The 22,543-nt window shown below is 39.9% G+C and overlaps 1 protein-coding gene across 1 annotated transcript in view; it reads right to left on the bottom strand.

The window, feature by feature from the left end:
- LOC148999346 (Calcium-binding EF hand family protein) overlaps positions 1–22,543 on the bottom strand; it is a 52,644-nt gene that overhangs the window by 7,544 nt on the left and 22,557 nt on the right. The window contains exons 2-3 of the mRNA XM_089141244.1: positions 22,234–22,360; positions 22,042–22,114 (exon numbers count right to left, since the gene is read on the bottom strand). Coding sequence (XP_088997370.1) covers positions 22,042–22,114; positions 22,234–22,360 — 200 coding nt within the window. The remainder of the gene's footprint in view (positions 1–22,041; positions 22,115–22,233; positions 22,361–22,543) is intronic.

Genomic DNA, 22,543 nt, shown 5'->3' with positions numbered 1-22,543 from the left:
GGATGAAAGGTTTTATGATTATTCCTGATGTAACCAGGATCAGCAAGTATAGGGCACCCCATATTTTGGGCTCAAGACAGCCTATGGACCATGCGGCACCTAGAGCTAGCCCGATGCAATAAAGGGTATTGTGGTCATTTAACCTCCCCCTTGGGGTCAAATAGTTTAGTCAGTTTATCCATGTTATTGGAAGTTTGAATCTTACTTTCATTTTTCTTATTTGGCTTAGTAGTTTGAGTCTTGATGTAATTAGGAGTCCTAGTTGGAATCCAATTTCAAGTAGGATTCCTTGTTAAAGTTCATCTCTTATTTTGCAAGTTGCATTTGTCCAGGAACTTTTTCTTAAGAGTCATTTTCCTAGTTTAGAAGTTAAGTGCAGTTATGCTAGGGCATTCAAATCCTGATGGGATTCCTTAGTTGAGTCCAAGTAGGTTTCCATGGTTGAGTTCAAGTGGAGTTTATTGAGTCCCAGTATTTTTCCTTCAATGTATTGACACTATAAATAGCCCCTCACACCTTGTAACGAATCAGACTTGATTATTGAATAAAGAATACAGATTTGAAGGAAGAACGGAGTTACGGGTCCCTAAGATGAATCCCAAGGCTAAATGTGAGTGAGAACTCTGCAGTTTTTCAACTTCCCCCTTTCCTTCAAGCCCTGCAGCTTTCATCTTCAAGTATTCTGCTATTTCAAAGTCTCCTTATTCAAGTTAGTATACCAGCCCCTCCCCTACCCCTCCCAGCCTCCCCCATTCCCTTTCTTCCTTGTGGCAGCAGCCGCCCCCTCCAGCCTAAAACCATAGAATTCTCTACCCTATCACCTTCCCCCCTCCACTAATAGGATCGCACCCCTTCCGTAGTCTCATCCCTACTTCCATCTTAATTAATAAAGACCTTCATTCCATTAGTTAGAGTTTTCTGCAATTAATCTTCTTCCTCTATAAACCTAAACCCTAATTCATTCAAAAACCTATATCTCCCTAACCTTTTATCAAAAATGTAAACCCTTTTAGGATTACTCCTCACCTACACTACCTTCAATTCCATCCCTAACCCTAGCCAACACCTCAAGAGTCCTAATCCAACTAGAAGACCTATTTTCTAAACCCTAACCTCTTGAGATGAATTCTGAGTTTACAGAACAACAAAAACAGAATTAATTCGAGCCTAATCAAACCCTTGAACCACTCCCTACTTAAACCCTAGAAACCCAAAAACATAAAAAACCTATCTTGTGAAAATTCTGCTAGTACAGTTCTATTAGAACAGAATATCTGCATCAATTCCAGACATACAGCTAACCAGGCTGAAACCGAAAACCCCTCCCAAATTAACCCTAGACTACTCTAATCTAAACCGTAAGACTTGGGCTTCAAATTAGCCTCATCCGCAGCATGTTGGTGTATAAATAGCTGCTGTCCTCTGAGATTGTAACACAAACAGAAATGTATTGAACCCCAGATTGCCTGCTGCTCTCTTAGAAAAGATCCTACCACTGATGCTGTATTCCAGGGTTACATCAATTCCTTTCTTCGTATGGTTAGAGCAGAATGCCAGAAGATTCGACAACCTGCAGAGACTGGGGCAATGGACTCTGAAACTAGTGGAAAAGGGAGCTATACATGACCAACTATCATCTGAAGGAGAACCACTTGAGTCAGCAGAGCTTGCTCCTCATGAGGCGACTGTGGTTGACAGTAAGGACGGCAGATCAGAGGAGTCCAGAGGCATTGCACTGGGTACCCCCCCCCCCCCGGGCAGGGGGGTGTTCAAGATAAATACTGATGGGAGTTATCTTGGTAATCCAAGATTTGCAGGAGCCGGAGGCGTCTTCGTAATGCACATACTCAGGTGGTTGAAAGGTTCCGAAGGTTTATAGGCATTAAGACCAATTTTGAGGCAGAGTATGAATCACTGGTAGTGGGGTTAGAAATCACAAGAGATATGGGCCTGCGGAAAATTTGAGTGTGTGATTCGGCAGCAGTGGTCTATCTCATGCAACGCAAGAAACCTCTGTGGTTTATGTTACAGCGATAATGGGATTGCAAGACTTCATCCAGAGGATAGATTGGGAGTTCATACATTGCTATCGTAAAGCCAACAAAATAGCCGATTTCCTTGCCACCTCAGTGGCAAAGGACCAAAGCTCTTTTAGGGAGGATGTTTCCCCAAGTTTGATAAAGAATGAACTGGAGAGGGATGCTGCAGATTGTCCAAGATACAGATTCATTCCATTGGGTAGTCAACTGTTCTTGAATTGTTAGGAATTTGCAATGTGCAAGCTGCTGTTTTGTTTACCCATTTCGTTTCTTATAACTTGTATTTCATTTCTTATAACTTGTATTTTCCTTTTGGCTTTTAATTAAATCAATGTTTCAGCAGAAAAAATGGGGGTGGGGTTCAACCCTTCAGCTCTCATAACATACTGATTTAGAAGGAAATTCAGTATCATAGAATTCTACGGGCCTACGTACTTCGACTCAATTACTCTTTCCTGCTCAATTACTAACCAACCCCCTCAGACTCATGGTGTTAGCTTGCCATTAGATTTTGGTTGAAAAAGACAACTGATGCAAAACCCACAGCCTCACATCAGCAAGAGAGCTAAAAGGACAGACAGGCCCCAAAATAAGGCCTGCGGACTTGCTGCCCAGTACCCTTACCAACTTAGCTTTGGGATAATTTTATAACTTTAGATTCAAATTTCAGTCATCATGCCAATTTTTGGTATGCATCAAATGGGAAACTTAGTTCATGCCCCATTAGATTATGATGGTTGTTAGAAGTCCTAATCATGGTTCAAAAACTTACAATATCTCGGTGAGATCTCCCAAGATTTCTCTCTATTTATTTTTATTTTTTTCCCCTCTCTCTATAAGACGAGACGAGATGGGAAGCAAAACCTAAAAGATCCAATATCTCGGTTGGTCCATCCCTATTCTAAAAACACCAGATCTTGATCAAGTCAAGATATCTTAACTCAATCTTGACAAGAACTCAGTGTTCTCACTTCCCCCCTTTGTTGCCTAGCTAGAAAAGCCTCTTTTGCCATGGAATTGTGGCCAAAGTTTTGGCAGGAACACCCCTAGTCTTCATCAACACCCTCCTACAACTTGATGTAAATCAAGTCTAGGGCAAAGGGTAAATTGGTAATTCCCTAGACTCAGGGTTTAGCCCAGGAAGTTCTAGCAAATAAGGGAAGGGGGTTTTAGGGTTTCTACTGGGGTTTAGAGCCTTCTGAAACTTAATTTCAGATCTGAATCCTTTTGTACTTTGAATTACAGATTTGAAACTTGAATTTCAAAGGCTTAATTAGGGTTTTGTTGAAGCTGGAAAAGGGAGAAAACCTTGCTGTCCTGCAGTTCAGAGTTGTTGATACTGCTGTTCTGCAAGAAGATGAACTGCAGGAACCTTCAAAATCCAGATATTTGGCTGATTTGGGGAAACTAATTACCTGTCACCTAGTACTGGAGGAGACCAAAAGGGAAGGGAAAGGGGGTTTAATGGGCCGGGATTTGGGATTTCCTAATGGAACTAGGTTGCTATATCGCTGGGAAGAAAGGGGAAAGGAAGGGACCACAAATGCTGAGAGGGAGGGTTAGGGTAAACTGGAATTGAAGGGAAAGGGGCAGGGGTTAGTTGTGATGGGGTGGGGATGGTTTCCTAGGTCAAACAAGAGGGGAGGGGGCTGGGAATGCTACAGTTGATAGAGGAGGCTTGTAGGGTTTGAGCAAGAGGGGGGGAAGACTGGGAAGGTTGCTGTACTTACTTGGAGATTGGGAATGCTTGCTGGAAAGGTTGCTTGGATGCTTGTTGATCTCTTGAGAGCTGCTGAATTGAAGAAGACAAAGAAGAACTTGAAAGCTTTTACTCAACTAGGGTCTACCCACACAGACCCTGATCCTCAAACAATCAATTCACTCATTCATCCAAGACTGAAAATAACAATGCATGAAGAGGCTATCTATAGCCAAAATTAACACTCTGACTTGAACTGGGATATCCTTACAGATAGGATCCCATTCTCTATTGGATTGGACTCTTATCCAAAACTACTAAATGTAAGATTAGGAAACTTATCTTATCTAAACTACTAAATAGGACTCCTTCAAAAACAACTTTAACTCAACATAAAATACTCTAAACAAATCCAAATCTAACTAAAGACAGACTCAACGAAATTTTGGAAAACTCCTAAATTAATTTCATAGGTAAATTAACCGTTAAAATGCCCAAAATACCCCTCATTAAGTGTTCAGACAGCTGATGGAGGTTTCTTGAAGCCATTCTAGAAGCCCCACTTAGACTTTCAGCCAAGGGGTCCTTGTATTCACATCACGACATCTACAACAAAGACAGCAAGGTGAGTATCCGAATAAATGGGGTTTCAAACTAGTTGTCTCAAGCCTAGTATACAAGGCCTTCTAAACACTTCGGTTATAAAGCATGTTTGCGTGAACACATGGGAATCTTACTTATAAACAGTCCTTTAAACTAATGGTTTCAAACTTGTCATGTGAACATGTATGATGTATAATATATCCTAGTTGTTTGAGTTTAAACCTTAATGTATTCATATGTGTATTCAGTAAATCATGTGTACTTTATGTTTTGTAATCTGCATCTAAACTTCATCAATGCAATGGTTTCAAATTTAGGGTCAAATTGGAACTCACATTTACAATTGTTTTTTAATAAATCAAAGGTCAACATTGTTTTTAGAAAGCCTAAAATAGGCTAAAACCAATTTTCAATTCTAAAAGACCCTAAAACCACCGAGATGGGGTGAAGGAATTTTTCTTCTCAGTCTTTTAGCCCATCGAGATCGAGTTCTCAAACCTTGGTCCTAATCCAAGTGGAGTTAGTATTCTAAAAGCTTGGGCCAACTAATTGGATTCCTAATTGATTTGTTGTAATTGGAAATCTAATAGGTTACTATGTTGAGTTCCCAATTATAAGGTAGCCCAAAGTCAGAATGATGCACATCAGAACTGCGAGTCTGATCACCAGCAGAGTGATGACTCTGTTTTTCTACTGAGATCGAAAACAAATATTATTAGAGCAAGTAGTCTTGAAATTTCTAACTTATTAAGGAGATAGTTGAGGAGAGTTTTGTTCTGACTATAATTCAACATTTTGAGTTTCAGTTAGTCTCAAATTCCAAGATTACTAAGGCTTAGCTCATTTATTAAAGTTTAGAGAACCAGAACAGTAGGGGAAATTGAAGAGGAGACAAGGAAGAAGAAGGAAGGAATGACGAGAACTGGAGAGAAATTTCACATGAATCTCTCCCCCTCTCATGAGCCTTTATTTATGGTCAAAGATCTAATCCCAATACAAAAACAACAACAACAACAACAACAAGCCTAGTCCCAACCAAATAGGGTCAGCTACATAGATTCTAAACTCGGTTACATGAAAACACAAACTAGATATTACATCACAAGATTAGAAACTACACCTAGGAATGGGTTTGGATCTCATCCAAACAATAAGACAAGGGTTAAAACAATAAAAAGTAATAAATAATATGCACATGACACAAGAGTACCCCCATGTGATATCCCCTAAGATCCTAACTTGAAACCCTAAATGCAGGCCCAAGGGCATGTAAAAATAGTGCAAGGAAGTTGTGGTCCATCCAGCTAGAGACTATTGGGTGGAATTTGGATGATGGAGATCAAGGTTTTGCCGTTGTATTGGAGTTGGATAAAAGGAAGGATGCACAACTGGATGGAATGGGTAGATGGATTGCCAGCTTCTGGAAGCTGAGGTTGGATGATACCCAAGTCTAAGTATGAGTGTTCGTGAAGCTTCCCCTCTTGTTTGGAACCACCCAGGACCAGGATTCTGTAATCAGATTAGAGACCCAAGTAAAACACACAACTAAATAAAAGAGGGGGAATAAAAACCCAAAGAGACAAAAACACCCCTTAAGGGATGCATGTTGCTAGGCTCTCTTGTGACTTCTATTGGGGCCTTTTTGCTGTTCACACCAATTCTCCCTGTCGAAACATTCATCTCCAATAAATGGGTGAAAGCCATATATCTGTTGTATAAATTAGGATCGATCTTCTTGAAATCATTTGCATGAATCCATGTGCTCTCACTGATGGGCTTGCACTTCCACTTGACTAAGAACACATGGTGTCCAAGTCCCTTGCATGTGGTATCGAGCATGTCATCTAGTACTTGTACAATAGTCTCTTGCTTTGGAGGGGTAGGTTAGGGCAGTCGCAGCATATTCTCAGTGTCTCCTTCATCTGAATTGTGCCCAATGTATAGATACAGGTTTGCTACGTTAAAAAATAATACTAATACCCATGTTGGGAGGTAATTCTAGGACGTAAGCATTGGGCCCCACACGAGTGAGCACTTTGTAGGGTCCCATCTTCTTTGGATGAAGCTTAGTATTGGCTCTGGATGGATACCTCTCTAGATGGATGCGAGCCACTACCATGTCTCTTGGCTTGAGTTCTATGACCCTCCTGCATTGGTCTGCTTGGGCTTTGTATATTTCTGTGAAAGGGCTATCTTCCTTTTGACATCTGCATGTACTTCAATGAAATGCCATAGGAACTCATCTACTTCTATACTTACCCAAGTTTCAGCTGGCAAGGGTATTAGATCAATGGGCTTCTGAGGTTGGACACCTAGTAGGGCTTCAAAAGGTGTCCTTCCTGTAGTTCAATTAACTGAACTAAAGTAGGCAAACTCTGCAATGTCTAAGACTGTTGACCAGGTCTTCTCATAATCCCTGACAAGACTCCGCAACAAATTTCCAATAGTCCTATTTACCACTTCAATTTGACCATCTTTCTAGGGATGGAATGTTGTTAAGAACAATAACTTCGTGTAGGTCATCAGCCATAGAGTCTTCTAGAAGTAACTCATGAATTTAACGTCTCTATCAGATATGATGGTACTAGGTAACCCATGGATCCGGACTCTCCCTGAAGAATAACTTAGTGTTATGTGTTCGGCATTACAAGTTCTCTGGCATGGGACGAAGTGGGCCTTCTTGGTGAACCAATCCACCACCACAACTATAGAATCGAACGTTCGTTGGGCTAGAGGTAACCAAAGAACAAAATCCATACTAAGATCTTTCCAGGGTTGATGGGATATGGACAAAGGGGAGTAGAGACTTGTATTCTGTAAATTTCCTTTGGCAAGTTGACATACCCACTGATGACCATGGCAACCTCTCTGTGCATACGAGGCTTGCAGTTATCTGTCCATCACTTGGGCAGCAGTCTTTGTAATTCCAAAGTATCCATCAAGTCCTCCTCCATGTAATTCTTTGGTGAGATGCAGTCTAAGGGACCTACTTGGGATGCGGATTTAGGTCCCGCAGAATAGAAACTCTCCATGTATAGGGTATTGGGGTGTTGTCCTCCTTGTTTATTTATGCTCAGATGGTGCCGAAGTCTTTGTCTCCTGGATACTCCTGAATAACTTGTTGAATTCCAAAGGCTTCATGGGACATCACTGTTATTGTCAGTACTTTCCTGCTAAGGCCATGTGCAACTTTGTTTTCCTTACCTACTTTATGTTGTAGAGTGAATGTAAATCCCTATAGATAAGCTTACCCACTTTGCATGCTTATTACTGATGGCCTTTTGTGTTTGGAGATGCTTGAGAACTTCATGATCAAAGTAAAGCACGAACTCCCTTTCTACTAAGTAGTGCTGCCAGTGTTTTAGGATTTGGAAAATTACACACAAACTCTAGATCATAAGTGGAGTGCCTGGATCTGGCTTCATTTAGATTCTCACTATGGAAGGCTATAGGGAGAGCTTGTTGCATTTGAACTCCTCCAATCCCGATGTGAGAGGCATCAGTGGCAACCTCAAACACCTTCAAAATCTGGCAACCTCAGGACAAGGGCGTCAATCATCTTTTTCTTGATGACATTGAAGGCTCCGGTGGCTGCTGGGGTGCATTTGAATTTATCTTTCGAAGTTTTTGTACGGTATGTGAGGGGAGCCATAATGGTAGTAAAATCTTTGATGAACCACCGGTAGAAGGATGCAAGGCCATTGAAACTTTAAACTCCTATTATGCTTGTGGGACGGGGCCATTCTTTTATACAGCAAACCTTTTTTGGATCTACTTCAACTCCCTTGGCAATATTATGAACACTAGGAATATTATTTTGGGCATTATGAAAGTACAATTCTTAAGGTTTAGGTATAGTTGCTCCTTCCTTAGGATCTACAAGACTTAGTCTCAGGTACATTATATGTTATTCTGGCTATTTACTATATACCAAGATATCATCGAAGTAAACAACTAAAAGCATTCCTAGGAAGGGTTTGAGTACCTAAGTCATCACTCGCATGAAAGTGTTGGGGGCATTAGTGAGCCCAAAACGCATGACTTTCCACTCAAATAATCCTCCCCTTGTTTTAAAAGCAGTCTTCCATTCATCTCTTGACCTGATCCGAATCTAGTGCTACCCACTTTTGAGATCCAATTTTGAGAAGATGGAAGCTCTAGTCAACATATCTAGCATGTCATATAATCTTGGGATGGGGGAATCTGTAGTTAACTGTTATGATGTAAACCCAATTTTGGGGTCAGGGTTTCTCAAAAATGATTCACTAAAATTTAAGGTTCACCTAGAATCTTCGATAAATTTGCAAGCAAAAGATCAAGGATCTAATGGATGAATCTAGGATTACTGGAAAACTTTAGGGAAAAGAATATGGGTTGATTTGTATGTCTTCTAGGATTTATGGGTGGTTTTGGTTTGGTAAAAGCTAACTAACGGGTCTATGGGTTGTGGGATTTGGGTAACAAAAAATTTAAGGATTGAGAGGAAAAAATATAGGGTTTTAACAAATCATGATGGGAGTGAATTTGTGATCTCCAAACTAACCCTAGGATGCCCAAGGAAGTCCGTTGTTGGGTTCAGGGAGTGTTGGATTATACTAGGAGTTCAATTAGAGTTTGTATTCATGTAAAATTATATTCTTTGTAATAGTGTACTTTCCACTTAATTATAAATAGAGGGCTTGAGATCATTGATCAATAAGCCATTCTACCACAATCGTTTCTTTCAACATGGCATCAGAGCCTAAGTTCGATTAGGATCTTCTTCTATTTTTTTTCTTCAAACCCATAAACCCATCGCAGATTTCTTTTATTTTCTCCAAAACCCTTCGCAGATTTTTCTTGTTTCTACAACCGTAATTCTGCAACCATCGCAGAAATCAATTCTTCAAACCGTAATTCTGCAACCATCGTTTCACATAATTTTTTTTCCCTTTTCAAACCTGTTGGTGCAACCTAGAGGGGGGTGATTAGGTTGCAACTAGTGGATTGTCCAAATTTTTCGGTTTGTGCGGAAATACAAGGTAAATTGAGAATTCAAATGAATTTAAACAATGACAAGCAATCACAACACAAGATTTATAGTGGTTCGACTTTACAAGTCTACGTCCACTCCTCTCTTGGCCTCAAGAGAGATTTTCACTAATGATTCTCTTTCAATACAATGGGTAGAGATCAAACCCTTTACAATCTTTGTTACGGGGCAAGAGCACCCTTTACAATCTTTGTTTATCTTAGGGCAAGAGCACCCAACCAATCTTTGTTTACGGGCAAGAGTACCCAAAACCAATTCTAATCTACCTAGACTAGAATTGAAAACAGTTACAAGAGAAGGATGTTACATTAACAAGAGGTGTGACACTTTACCTCTTGTGTGTGTGTGATGCAATAAGAGTTGTATGCTCAAGATATGAAATGCATGCACCACCAAAGCCTTCAATCGCCTCAAGCTTGACTTCCAGAAGCTTACTTTAACACCTTGGTATGTTCTTCAAGGTTGGGGAGAAGGTGAAAGGCAAAGCACAAGGCTTTCTTGCAATTTGAGAGCTTTAGGATCACTTGGGGAGTGGGTGATCAAGTGTGAGTGTTATTCCTCTCAAATGAGGTGAATTGGGTTTATATAGAGCACCTTTGAGTGCCAAAACCCAATCCCCAACGGATAGAAAACGGACACATTTTTGTCTTGTTTTTCAGCCCAGACGGACGTCCTTCTGGTCAGACGGTCATCCGTCTCAAAAGTATCCATTGCAAATAGCTGTAGAGGATATTCTCTTTAAACTAGCCGTTATAGTCAAATCTGGGCCAGACGGATGTCCGTCTGCCCAGACGGACATCCGTCTCAGCTCGGATCGCTCAGACGGACATCCGTCTGGACTAGCTCAGACGGACATCCGTCTGCCCAGACGGTCATCCGTCTGCCCAGACGGTCATCCGTCTCGGCTCGGACTCCGCTCCCAGGCGGACATCCGTCTGCGCCTTCCGTTGTTTCGAGAAACGAGTTATGAAAACAGACGGACGTCCGTCTGCTCGACGGAACATCCGTCTGGGCTCTATTTTTCTAAACAACTTTGGGCTGGGATATGGCTTGGATTTTTTGATCGTTTTGACAATCCTAAGCGTTGTACACCTTACTAACATGTCCTAGGTCACTCTAGTAACATGGATTACATATTATGGATGCATTTACATGTGTGTATATGCAAAGGTGTCCTAAGCCCTGATTTAGCCTAAGTCTTGATCTTTGACTTGGTCTTCGACTTGATTTTGTGCAACGGTCTTCATGTCCATCTTGGCATGGTCATCTTGACTTAGACTTCATGTCCATCTTCATGTCTGTCTTGGCATGATCTTGGCTTTGACTTGCATATGGCTTTGACTTGGAGTTGGTCCACTTGTTCTCATCTTGAACTAAGACATCATAACTCAATATAGCCATTAGTAATTCATGCTTATTATCATCAAAACCACTAGAGGCTGATGTGGCAAATGCTGACATGGCATTTCCCAACAAAACCCATCGCACCGCTGCCCTATTGTTTCAGTTCTGCCTCGAAGACCAGAAGAAAAAAAGAAAAGAAAAGAAGAAGAGAAGAAGAACCACGCTTCCTGCTGCTTCTCTCGACAAGAATTCCTGCTGCTGCTACTTCTTGCGATAAGAATCGCAGATTAGAATCGCAGTTACAATCGCAGATTACAAACACAAGGTTACCACTGCTTCTTCTGCAACTTCCGCTGCCGCTGCTCCTGCTATAGCTGCTTCTACTGGCCGCTGCTCTGCAATAGCTGCTCCGCTGATCCAAGAACTGCCGGAGCTTCTGCAACTTCCACTAAAATAGTCTCCTGAAGACCACCTGCTGTAATTATGTTTTCTGTTTCGATCAGGGTTCAGTTTTGTAAATTTACAAACTTTCAGGGACCTGTTTGTGATTTCACATATCTTCAGGGGCCTGTTTGTGATTTTTCATAACTTCATAATCAAAATCAGCATCAGAATCAAAATCAGGAGAGAAAAAAATGGCATTCTTTATAAGCATTTTTTTAATTCTATCATTTGTTAGGGTGGTTTGGTTATTGTATTCTCGACATTTCAGTTACTTTAAAAGGGTGAAGACTGAAGAACTGCACACAATTCTTTCAACATGGCAACCACTGATGGTACTACTTCTCCCACTGGCTCCGAACATTACTCCAGTCTTCATCCTCTTTCGGTAAGATTTAATGAAACAAATTATTTGATCTGGTCTCGCTCTACTTACCTGACTATTGTCGGAAGAGGCCTTGTTGGATACATTACGGGCGCCACTATCAAACCTACTACTATAGGTGTTTTACAGGATAAATGGATCTCGAATGACTCTCTTATTATGTCATTTCTTTTGAATTTCATGATTCCAAATATTGCTCATGGATATCTATTACTTGATATTGCAACCCAAATCTGAAAAGCTACTACTGAAACATATGGACAGTTGGGGAATGATGCACAGGTTTATGAGCTACAAAAGAAGCTTCTTGAGACTACCCAAAAGGAACTGACTATGGCCCAATATTATTCTGCGTTGCGATCTCTTTGGCAGGAGTTGGATCATAATGGGAATTATCACCCCACCAACCCAGATGATGTGACTAGTTATAGGAAGCACATTGATAAGATTCGGGTATATGACTTCTTAGCAAGTTTGAATGTGGAGTACGATCAGATCAGAGAGAAAGTATTAAGTCGTTCTCCCTTTCCTACACTAGAACAGTCTTATGCTCTTGTTCAATGTGAGGAAAGTTGTCGATTAGCTATGCTTCATACTCCTATTGTGGAGAAATCAGCCTTACAGTCTGTTAGCACTAAATCTTATTCAACTAAGGAGATTGTCAAGTGTGAACACTGTCACAAACCATATCATACCAAGGCCAATTGTTGGAAGCTCCATGGGAAGCCTGCTGTTTTGAGCAAAAAAGAGGAAAACCAAAAGCTCATATTTCTGAGACAGTTTCCACAACACCCTCTGCAGACGTTGGTCTTCCACAGGAGGGGATGTATTTTGCAGTCTTCTACTACCGGTACAGCCTCTACCACTGCTTCCTCTACTAACGAAACCAATTCCTACCTTGTTACTTCAGGTAAAACTTTTATAGGCTTCCAAGTTTCTTCAGTTTCTACTCCTTGGAATCATTGATACAGGAGCCACAGATCATATGATAGGTTTATCCTCCTTTTTCTTATAATATTCTCCAACCGAGGGATAAGTTCAATCGATGGCTCCTATTCTTCCATTCTGAGGATCATCAACATTCTCCATCACTTTCTTTGTCAGTTTCTGTTCCCTCTTTCTCCACTATTGCTCTTTTCATGTCTCCTGCTTGTTGGGCTTTTCCCATCTTACTGTGTCTTCCAGGATCTGGTCACGGGGAAGGAGATTGGACGTGGTAAACTAGACAATGGACTTTATTTGCTTGAACCGATTGAAGGATCTACTTCTGCTCTAACTACATCTTCTAATCAGGTCCATTCAAGAATATCAGACCTTCATCAGTGGCACCGTAGGCTAGGTCACCCCCCTCTAGGAACTCTTAAGAAAATATTTCCTGATATAGTTTCTTCTTGTAATGAGGATGATTTTTTTTGTAAAGCCTGCATTTTTGCGAAGCAAACTCGTCTACTTATTTACCTTCTCTTCATAATAGAAAAACTATTCCTTTTATGCTAATTCATACTGATATGTGGGGTCCCTGCCGTCGTGTGTCTATTACTGGCCATAGGTACTTTGTTACTTTTATTGATTATCACTCTCGTTCTACATGGATTTATCTTTTAAAACAAAAAAAATGAGGTTTTCCGATGTTTTCGTGATTTTCATAATATGATTAAAACTCAGTTCAATGCCACTGTGAAGATCCTTCGCAGTGACAATGGCACAAAGTATATTGATGGTGAATTTCAAAGATATCTCTCTAACTTTGGCATAATACACTAGACCAGTTGCGTTGATACGGCTGCCCAAAATGGGGTTGCCAAAAGGAAGAATCGGCATCTCTTAGAGATAGCCCGTTCCATTATGATTGCTATGAATGTACCTGACCAATACTGGAATGATGCTATACTCACTGCTTCTTACCTTATGAATAGGATGCCCAATAGGATACTTGGTTTTAAATGTCCTAATGAGATTCTCCAAGGAGCCTCTTTTTTTATTATTCCCCCAAAGATTTTTGGATGTGTGTGTTATGCCAAAATCACCACCCACCAGGGTAAGGCTGGATCCCCGCGGCCTACGCTGCATATTTTTTGGGTATTCTGCTACTCAGAAAGGGTAAAAATGTTATCATCCACCTTCCAGGAAAACCATTGTATCCATGGATGTAATTTTTAATGAGTCTTGCCCTCACTATACACCTCTCCAGGGTGAGAGTCCTAAAGGAGAGGTGTTCTTTCCGACTCTAGATCTTCCTATCACACACCAACGCAACTTAAGAGTCCTAAAAGAGTTTCCTGACCAGGGGGAGACTTCAGCCAGTATACCTGAGGACTCTAATCCTCCCCCTTTGTTTTCTAAACCATGTGAAAAACCTAGCCAGGGGGAGACCACTCCTGTGAGACAAACTGTTGAGGTCTTTCAAAACCAGATTGACCAGAATAAGGAGGTGCAGACTCATCAGAGGAAGAATTACAACCGGCTAAAGTAGGTGGAGAAAGCTGATACGTTACCACTTCAGTCTCCTGCTCCGAATCAGTTCTATTGTTCCCCTTAAGGTATCTTCTTCTGATCTTCCTATTGCTATTAGAAAAGGAGTCAGATCTTGTACTCAACATCCCATAGCTAAATATGTTTCTTATAACTCTTTGTTTGACTCCTATCGTGCTTTTATATCCTCTCTGTCATCTGTATCTGTTCCTAAAAGTTGGCAAGAAGCCTATGCTGAAAGAGATGGAAGGCAGCTATGGTAGAGGAAATGCAAGCAATGAAGAAAAATGACACTTGGGAGCTGGTTACACTTCCTCCAGGAAAAAAACTAGTAGGCTACAAATGGGTATTTGTGGTTAAACAAAATATGGATGGATCAATCAACAAATTGAAAGCTAGACTAGTTGCAAAGAGGTTTACCCAGACCTATGGGATTGATTATCAGGAGACTTTTGCCTCTATTGCGAAACTAAACACTGTCAGAGTCATGTTGTTTGTAGCTGTGAACAAAGACTGGAACTTGCACCAACTAGACGTAAAAAATGCCTTCTTACATGGGGAGTTAGCGGAAGAAATCTATATAGAAATCCCATATGGTTTCTCCGATGACAATACTGCAGGGAAAGTTTGTCGATTGAAGAGGTCAAATTATGGGTTAAAATAGTCTCCTAGATGTTGATTTGGACACCTCCTGAAGGCAATGACTTCTATTGGGTACAAGCAAAGCAATGCTGATCATACACTATTTGTCAAGAAGTCAGGTACTAACATCACATTTCTCATTGTCTATGTAGATGATATTGTCATCACAGGGAATGATGGTGAAGAAATTCAAAAGTTGAAGGACTTTCTTGATAGAGAGTTTGAAATTAAAGATCTAAGGAAGTTACAGTATTTCTTAAGGATTGAGGTGGCTCAATCAAAGAAAGGTATATTCCTATCCCAAAGAAAGTATGTCCTAGATTTATTATCAGAAGTGGGAATGTTGCGGTGTAAAGCAATTGATACCCCTATTGAAGCTGGAGTTGAACTTAAAGAAAAAAGAGGGAGAACCAGTGGATAAAGGAAGATACCAAAGGCTAGTAAGGAAGCTTATTTACTTGTCCCACACCAGGCCAGACATTGCTTATGCTGTAGGGATAGTGAGCCAATTCATGCATGATCCATATTTAGCTTATATGAAGGTTGTTACCAGAATACTACAGTGTTTGAAGGGAACTCCTAGAAAAGGAATACTTTTGTCACCACTAATAATCCAAAAGTAGAAGCATACACTGATGCAGACTGGACTGGATCTCCAGACAAGAAGTCAATTTCAGGTTACTATACCTTTGTTGGAGGTAATCTAGTTACTTAAAGAAGTAAAAACCAGAATGTGGTAGCTTTATCTAGTACTGAAGCTGAATATAGAGCTATGGTTCGTGAAGTTTGTGAGCTACTATGGTTGAAAGGCTTGATGCAAGATATTGGAGTCCAAGTTCCAAACTCTATGATGTTACTGTGACAACAAGGCTGCTATTAGTATTGCTAATAATCCGGCACAACATGATCGAACTAAGCACATTAAAATTGACAGGTTTTTTGTCAAAGGAAAGTTGGAACAAGGGGTTATTTGCATGCCTTTTGTAAGATCTGGAGACCAAGTAGCATATGTTTTCACTAAGGGTTTGAATGAAAGAGATTTCTTTCCTATTGTTGGCAAATTGGGCATGACTAATATCTATACCTTAACTTGAGGGGGTGTGTTGGATTCTACTAGGTTTTCAATTAGAGTTTGTATTCATGTAAAATTCTATTCCTTGTAATAGTGTACTTTCCACTTAATTATAAATAGAGGGCTTGAGATCATTGATCAATAAACCATTCTACCACAATCGTTTCTTTCAACAGAGAGGTTCAAGGATGACTCTTGGGAGGGCTATGGGTTGGATCTCTGAAAGGGGGAAGAAAAGACCTTGAGCAATCTTGAACTCTCTTTCTTATTCTTTTCTGTTATTTTGTTCTTTCTTTCCTTCTTCTTTCTTTTTTCTTTCTTTCTTTCTGGTTTAAGATCTGCCGCAAGACAAAACAGGGGAGAGGAGGGTTGCGATGAAGAAAAGAGAGGGAAAGAAGGGGCAGCAGGGTAGGCGAGAGGGTGGGGGAGGAGCTGAGAAGGATCTCAGGGGGCAGAGAGAGGGTCCTAGGAGCTGTCGGGGGCTGGGGAAAGTGCTGCCAGGGGTGCAGCAGCAAGGAGAGGGGTTTATGGTCTTGCGCAGGCAGGGAGGGACTGGGGAAGGGGTGCAATGGGTTTGGGAGGAGAGGGAAGGTCTGCTGTACTTGGAGGCTGCTGCAGTTCCTTGAAGATGATGGAGAATGGAAGAAGAGTGCTAGACATAAGATAGGTTCCGATATTTGAAGAAGAATATCAATTCTTGACTCAACCGTGAACCCATCAACAAGGCCACAATCCTCAACTCAATTAATCTTTTTCAAATAATCAGATTTTAAAACGAAAATATACTGACTGACTAGGCTTATTTATAGCCTATTAAAGACTCCTACCTAAGTGGGATTAGGATCTCCCTAACAATTAATCTCAACCATCCAAATAAAAACTTAAACATCTAACGCAATCTCCTTGAAAATAGATTCCTCCTAAGACACTAAAACTCCAATGATAACGAAAGGAACTCTTCTTATAAATAAATATGCATATGAGTCTATCTTTAAAGAACACTCCTAAGGACTTGAGAACTCATCTTTAACTCAAACAAGACTTCTAATTAACCAAGACTCCACTAAAAATTAAAAACTAAAATTCTGAAAAATTAAATTCAGCAAGTAATTAGGGCTGGATTAGACCAAACTACCCCTCTAGGAGGGTTCAGCCAGCCCTAGGTGCACCACTTTGGAGTGGCCCTAGGACCCACTCTAGGGTTTTGGCTAGGTGGTGAACGGTTGTTCACATCATGTGATCCTGTTAATGGCCCAGCCGTCGACACATTCTCCATGAACCATCTTTCTTTGGAGTCAACAATGATGGCATGGCGCAAAAACTTAGGCTTTACGTGAAATGGCCCTTAGTGAGAAACTCTTCTACTTGCGTCTGCAACTCTTTGTGTTCTGCTGGGCTCATCCTGTAGGCTGGCGGAAGAGAAGCTCCGAGCATTAAATCTATGGCATGCTGAATATCTCTTGATGAGCGTCACTATGGGTTGTGGTCGTGAACTAGACTCTTTTTCATTCCTATCTTCATCTTGTGAACTCAAGGGAAAGAATACAATATTTTTTACCTTGTGCCTAGACTTACAGGTATTTTCCTGCCCATGGACTGTTACATTATTATCAAATAACCACTGTCTACCAGAACTACATCAGTTACTCCCATGGGAACTATATCAAACCAAACTTCATCAACATAAGAATGCAAACTAATGGGAACCAAGCATCTAAACCTTACCTCCACAATTTCATGATTGAGGAGCCCCACCATGCAAGGTTTTGGGTGTTCTTCTACTAGCAATTTAACAATTTGTACAGTTGCTCCAGAGATAACATTAATGCTGCAAGCATTGTCAATAATAGCTGTAACTACCAATCTACCAGTTTGTAAACACGTATGGAAAAGGCTGCTCCTTCTCCAGTCTTTATCTTCTATTTCAGACACAATGATCTTCACAAGGATGTTCATGGAGGGGCTGAAGCTGAAATAGTCTTCAATGGGGGTGATATCATTCACCCTATCCATGGCTCTGATACCAATTGATGGAAACTGATAAGCCCCTGGTTATTCAGGTATACAAACGCAAGGGTAAACAAGGGAAAGCAGAATTACTTACAGCAGGGACAAAAGAGAACATAGCACCCCTAGCATCTGAAGCAGGGGAGGGGACAGGTGACAATTCTCTATAAGACAGCACCTATGAGTCTGCTGTAACCAGAGCTGCAGAGCAGACATTCCAGCTGGCAGAAGAAGATTGGATAGAAGAGTAAGAATTGGTTAGAGTTTGTTACGGGATGAAGGGAGTATGAAAAGGAAAAAGGGGGGAGAAGGAAGGGGGGGGGGGAGAAAAGAGACAAGCAAGTGCTTGAGGAGAGGGAAACCTCTGGGGGGTTAGCTAGCCATCGCCTGTTCTAGCTTATTTGAGTTTTATTTAGTTTTATCTTATTTTCAGAAGTGTTTATCAGTAGTTTAATCAATCTGTATTCAGCAGCTATATCCATATCAGAGTTGCTGTTATGCTGTTCTGAGTTATTTTGCTGTTATGCTGTTCTGAGTTCATAGCTTTCAGGTAATACTTTCTCATATATCTGTTAGCGGTAAGCGATTAACAGGAATTCAGAGAGGGTCCTATCAGAAACCAAGGAGGATGGGATGTGTGGCATTGTGGGGAATCAGATCTTCCCAATCTTGGACACTTTTAGAGTTTTGGGTTTGAGTTGGATGTTTCTGGAAGGCCATGGAAATCTCAATTAGATTAATTTTTGGTCATCCAATGGTTTGGGGAGGGTTTTGGTCTTAGCAAAGTCAAATGGGTTGAGAAGGAAATAGTTGCATAGTTATATCAATTGGGATGGATTGGGACTCTTGGATAACCTTTTCTAATCTTTCAAATCTTTTTTCTTTCTTTCTTTCTTGCTTTTCCTTTCTTTATTCTTTTTATTCTCTTCTTTTTCTTTCTTTGAAGACAAGAGATATAGGGGGAGGGTTACTAGCGTATCGCAGGGGCTGGGAGGGTTGAGGGATGGGCCAAGACGTCAGCACTAGGTAGGGGATGGGGTTTAAGGGGTCTGAAATTGCAAAAGGTGAGGATTCTGGGTTGCACAAGAGCTGAAAAGTGAGTGAGGAAGCTGCAATGGGGTTGGGAAGGGGCATACATACCTGGGAGAGATCTGGAGCTGTTATTTGATGACTGTAGGCTGAAGAAGCTTGCTGGAGTTGCAGAACAGAACTCAGAAGCCTGAAGAATGAAGACTTAGACAACCACAGGGTACCCTCAAAGAAACCTTGCCAGTACATCCTTGGCTGCAACATTCTCAGGAATTTTATTCATCAAAACTGATTTCTTCGGCAGAAGGCATGAGAAAATATAGCATTCACAAGATCCCATAATAAAACCAACTTCTAAGAGACCTAACTTAACTACACTTGGACTCCTAAATAGACAAAACAACTCAACTGAAATAAGAAACTAGTTGGATTCTGTAATCAGATTATAAACCTTTAAAACACACAAGTAAAAGAAAAAAGACCTAAAAAGACAAAAATACCCCTTAGGGGATGCGCATGGGCTTAGTGGTACTAGTTCCTCTTGCGGCTTCTGCTTGGGCCCTTTTTGCTGTTCAAATCACCTTGATTCTCTTTAACCTTCCTATCATAGTTTTGTGTCTTCCCTTTCTTCTATACCTATCCTACAGAAGAGGCAGGAGGCTTATGGAGATCCTAAGTCAAAAGCAACAATGTGAGAGAAAACCAAAGTGCTAAATAAAAATGGAACTTGGGAGCTTATAGTTCTTCCCTCGGGCAAGAGACCTTTGGTTGCAAACATAGTAAAAATTTTCTCTCACCTCAGTGTTTGGCTGCAGTTCGGTGTTTCAGGTGGTTTTTTTTGTCTAGAGGCCAATAAACACAATAGCAATGTTAGTTTTTATTAAAACCTAACACAAAGTGGTCTTCTTGGTTACACATGCCCGCTATATGCGGACGAAACCAGATCATTGATCTTCACAAATTCAAACATGGATATATAAGAGAGAATGAAAGTTCCATTAAAATGCCAAAACAAATATTGAAAAGTAGTCAAATCTTAATTACAATTCACAATTACAACTCGAAAGTCTTGAAATTTCCAAAATTTCGTAGAAATTCAATCAACTGACTCAATTTTGTTTTGGACCATATTTCGTCTCTGAAGGCACAAGACAATCGAAATTTCACGAAATTTACTACAATGCCGTCAATCACATTAGACTCCAGTGTACCTTTCCACTACATCCATCATCTTTTATGTCACCTTCTATTCTGCTAATTGGATTTAGTACCTAAAATAATCACTTAGCAGAATCTCTATCATCAGCTTTCACAACACATTATCTATCAGGGATTTACTAAAGTTACACAGTATATTCAGTCTTAGTTCTACCAACCTAAAACCCTTTTGATTCCAAGGTTGATCTCCGTAACTCTAATTACACATTATCTATCACGGAGTAGCTAAAGTTACACAGTATATTCAGTCTTAGTTCTACCAACCTTAAACCTTTTGATTCCAGGGTTAATCTTCGTAACTCTAATTTGGCGTTAATTCCTACTTTTGTCTCATCCACTTAAACAATGTCATGAGCAAAAAGCATGCACCTTGTTATCCCCATTTAACTCATCTATAATAAATGCAAATAAATAAGGACTAAAAGCCGATTGCTAATGTAACCACCACAAAAATATTGCCCTAATTGCTCCCCTTTTATTTGGAAAACAAGAGCTTGCAATGTAATTGCTAGTTACATAATCTCTTTTTCCATTTTGTTTTTGGTCTTAACAATGCAACCCTTGAGTCTAAAATGTGGATACAAACCATAGAGATCCATGATATGTGTACAACTCAAGGAAGAAAATTCAATCGAAACAAGAATTTTGACCTTGCAAAAGGCCGACATTTCGATGTCTCGGTCAAAATTTCGGTCAAAACTGGACAATTTTTTCTGAAAATTGGAACTTCAATTTCAGGCCTCATATGGACTCAAAATGATTTGGTCTTGCATACTACCTATTTCAAGCATAATAAACACAATGGAACTAATATTTTGCCAAAAAAAAAAAAACATTCAAATACTAACAAATGACTAGTTCCGACAAGTGCAAATTGTATTACATACAAGCATAGAATCATTAGCATACATGAATTAATTGGTATAATGGTTACATGAATTGTTGGGTATGGTTCATGCTTCACATTCTATTTTTGCCGGAGATTCCTTTGTAGCTGTTATGGCTTAAGAGGTGTTTGGAGACAAAAAATGAGCAAAAGAGGTGTTTGAAGGCAAAGGAGTCATGGAAATTAGGTGAAAACGGGATAGAAATCAACTAAAACTAAGGGAAAACAGGTTGGAATGTTGAAATGGTCGAAATTTCGGTCGAAACCTCTAAAATGGTCGAAATCTCCGAAATTTCAGTCGAAATTTGACACTTTTTTGAAATAATTGGAATTTCGTTTCGTTTTTAAAAATGCAGACATTTCGACCAAAATTTCAACAATTTCGGTCGAATTTTCTTCTATGGTACAACTAATTCATGAAAGCAGACAAAATCTAAATATCCTCATTTGCCACTAAAAATACACAAATTAATAGAAAATAGTCCCGTCTGCAAATATGTTTTTGTCATTATTGGCAAATAGTTCAGACAAAAGAAGGAAGAGTACACATAAAAAAGCTTAAATTGTTAAATTGGTAATAAAGCTTCAGCTAACAACTCTACAACAAAACATATAAAAAACCCCTCTAGTTTGAATCCACATCTAGCAACAAAGCAGTCAATGGTGCTAATGCAGCTGCAGCATCATGTACATTTTGAGAACTAAATTCTATCTATACACCAACCAAGCTCATCCTCACCATTCACAACAAACTACACTACCTAATATTTCAGCCAAGATAGCAAGACCTAAATAAGTAGTTCCCACTTCCCAGTATGTGTTCATTGAGTATATCAGTACCAAGTTGAGTCAACAAGACCAAATATAAAATTTTCAGACTATGGATAGATGGAAACTATAAAAAGCACAACAGCATGCTAATAGTTGAGTTTGAATGAAATCATTCCCTTCAATTGAATAAGGGAAACAGCATATAATTTGATGATGCCTGGCTGAGTCATGATAAGAAAACCGCAGCTTGAAACCGTACTACTTAAAATTTGAAAATTTTACCTCACTTTTGATTTAAAATTAGATAGAAGTTGGTTCGCGACAATTTATTAAAATAGGAAACAATAATAGAACCAAAAACAATGGCCTTCAAAAAGTGAATTAGAAGGACTAGAAAATACCTCTATCATGGCTTTGATTTGGACTTTAGAAGGGGGATCAATATGGGGCCCAGGCAGATGCTTATTAATATCACTATAAAAAAATTTAAAGACACACTCAGTAAAGTACACATCGCATCAGCAGTGATTTAATATAAGTATCTTTTCTTGATTAATAATAACAATAGAACTGGGAAAAATAATATCTCATACTTGTACACGAGCAGGATAGCAATATATAGATCCCCAAATGTCAAATTAACCTTTCCATGGTCATCTTTGAAACGCTCAAAAACCCTATCTGATATCTTCTTAATTTGCCTGTCCCTCCACTGCTTACCTACAAAAATAATAAAGTTTACACTATGTACTCAGGAAATCACATTAGCTAGCAGAAAAAAATTAAAACAGTAAGACAAACAGAAAAGATGGATGCTTAAATATCTCTGGAGATACAGCCAATGTATATGGTGATGTGAACAGGGTTGAGCCCCCAAGCCCGAATACCTAAAATGGGCATATC

Source organism: Hakea prostrata, unplaced genomic scaffold (assembly GCF_041222555.1).
Source record: "Hakea prostrata isolate BN-2017 unplaced genomic scaffold, UWA_Hpros_2 contig_14, whole genome shotgun sequence".
NCBI lineage: Eukaryota > Viridiplantae > Streptophyta > Magnoliopsida > Proteales > Proteaceae > Hakea > Hakea prostrata.
The sequence above is the reverse complement of the archived record's forward strand: the minus strand, read 5'-3'. Positions and strand labels throughout refer to the sequence as shown.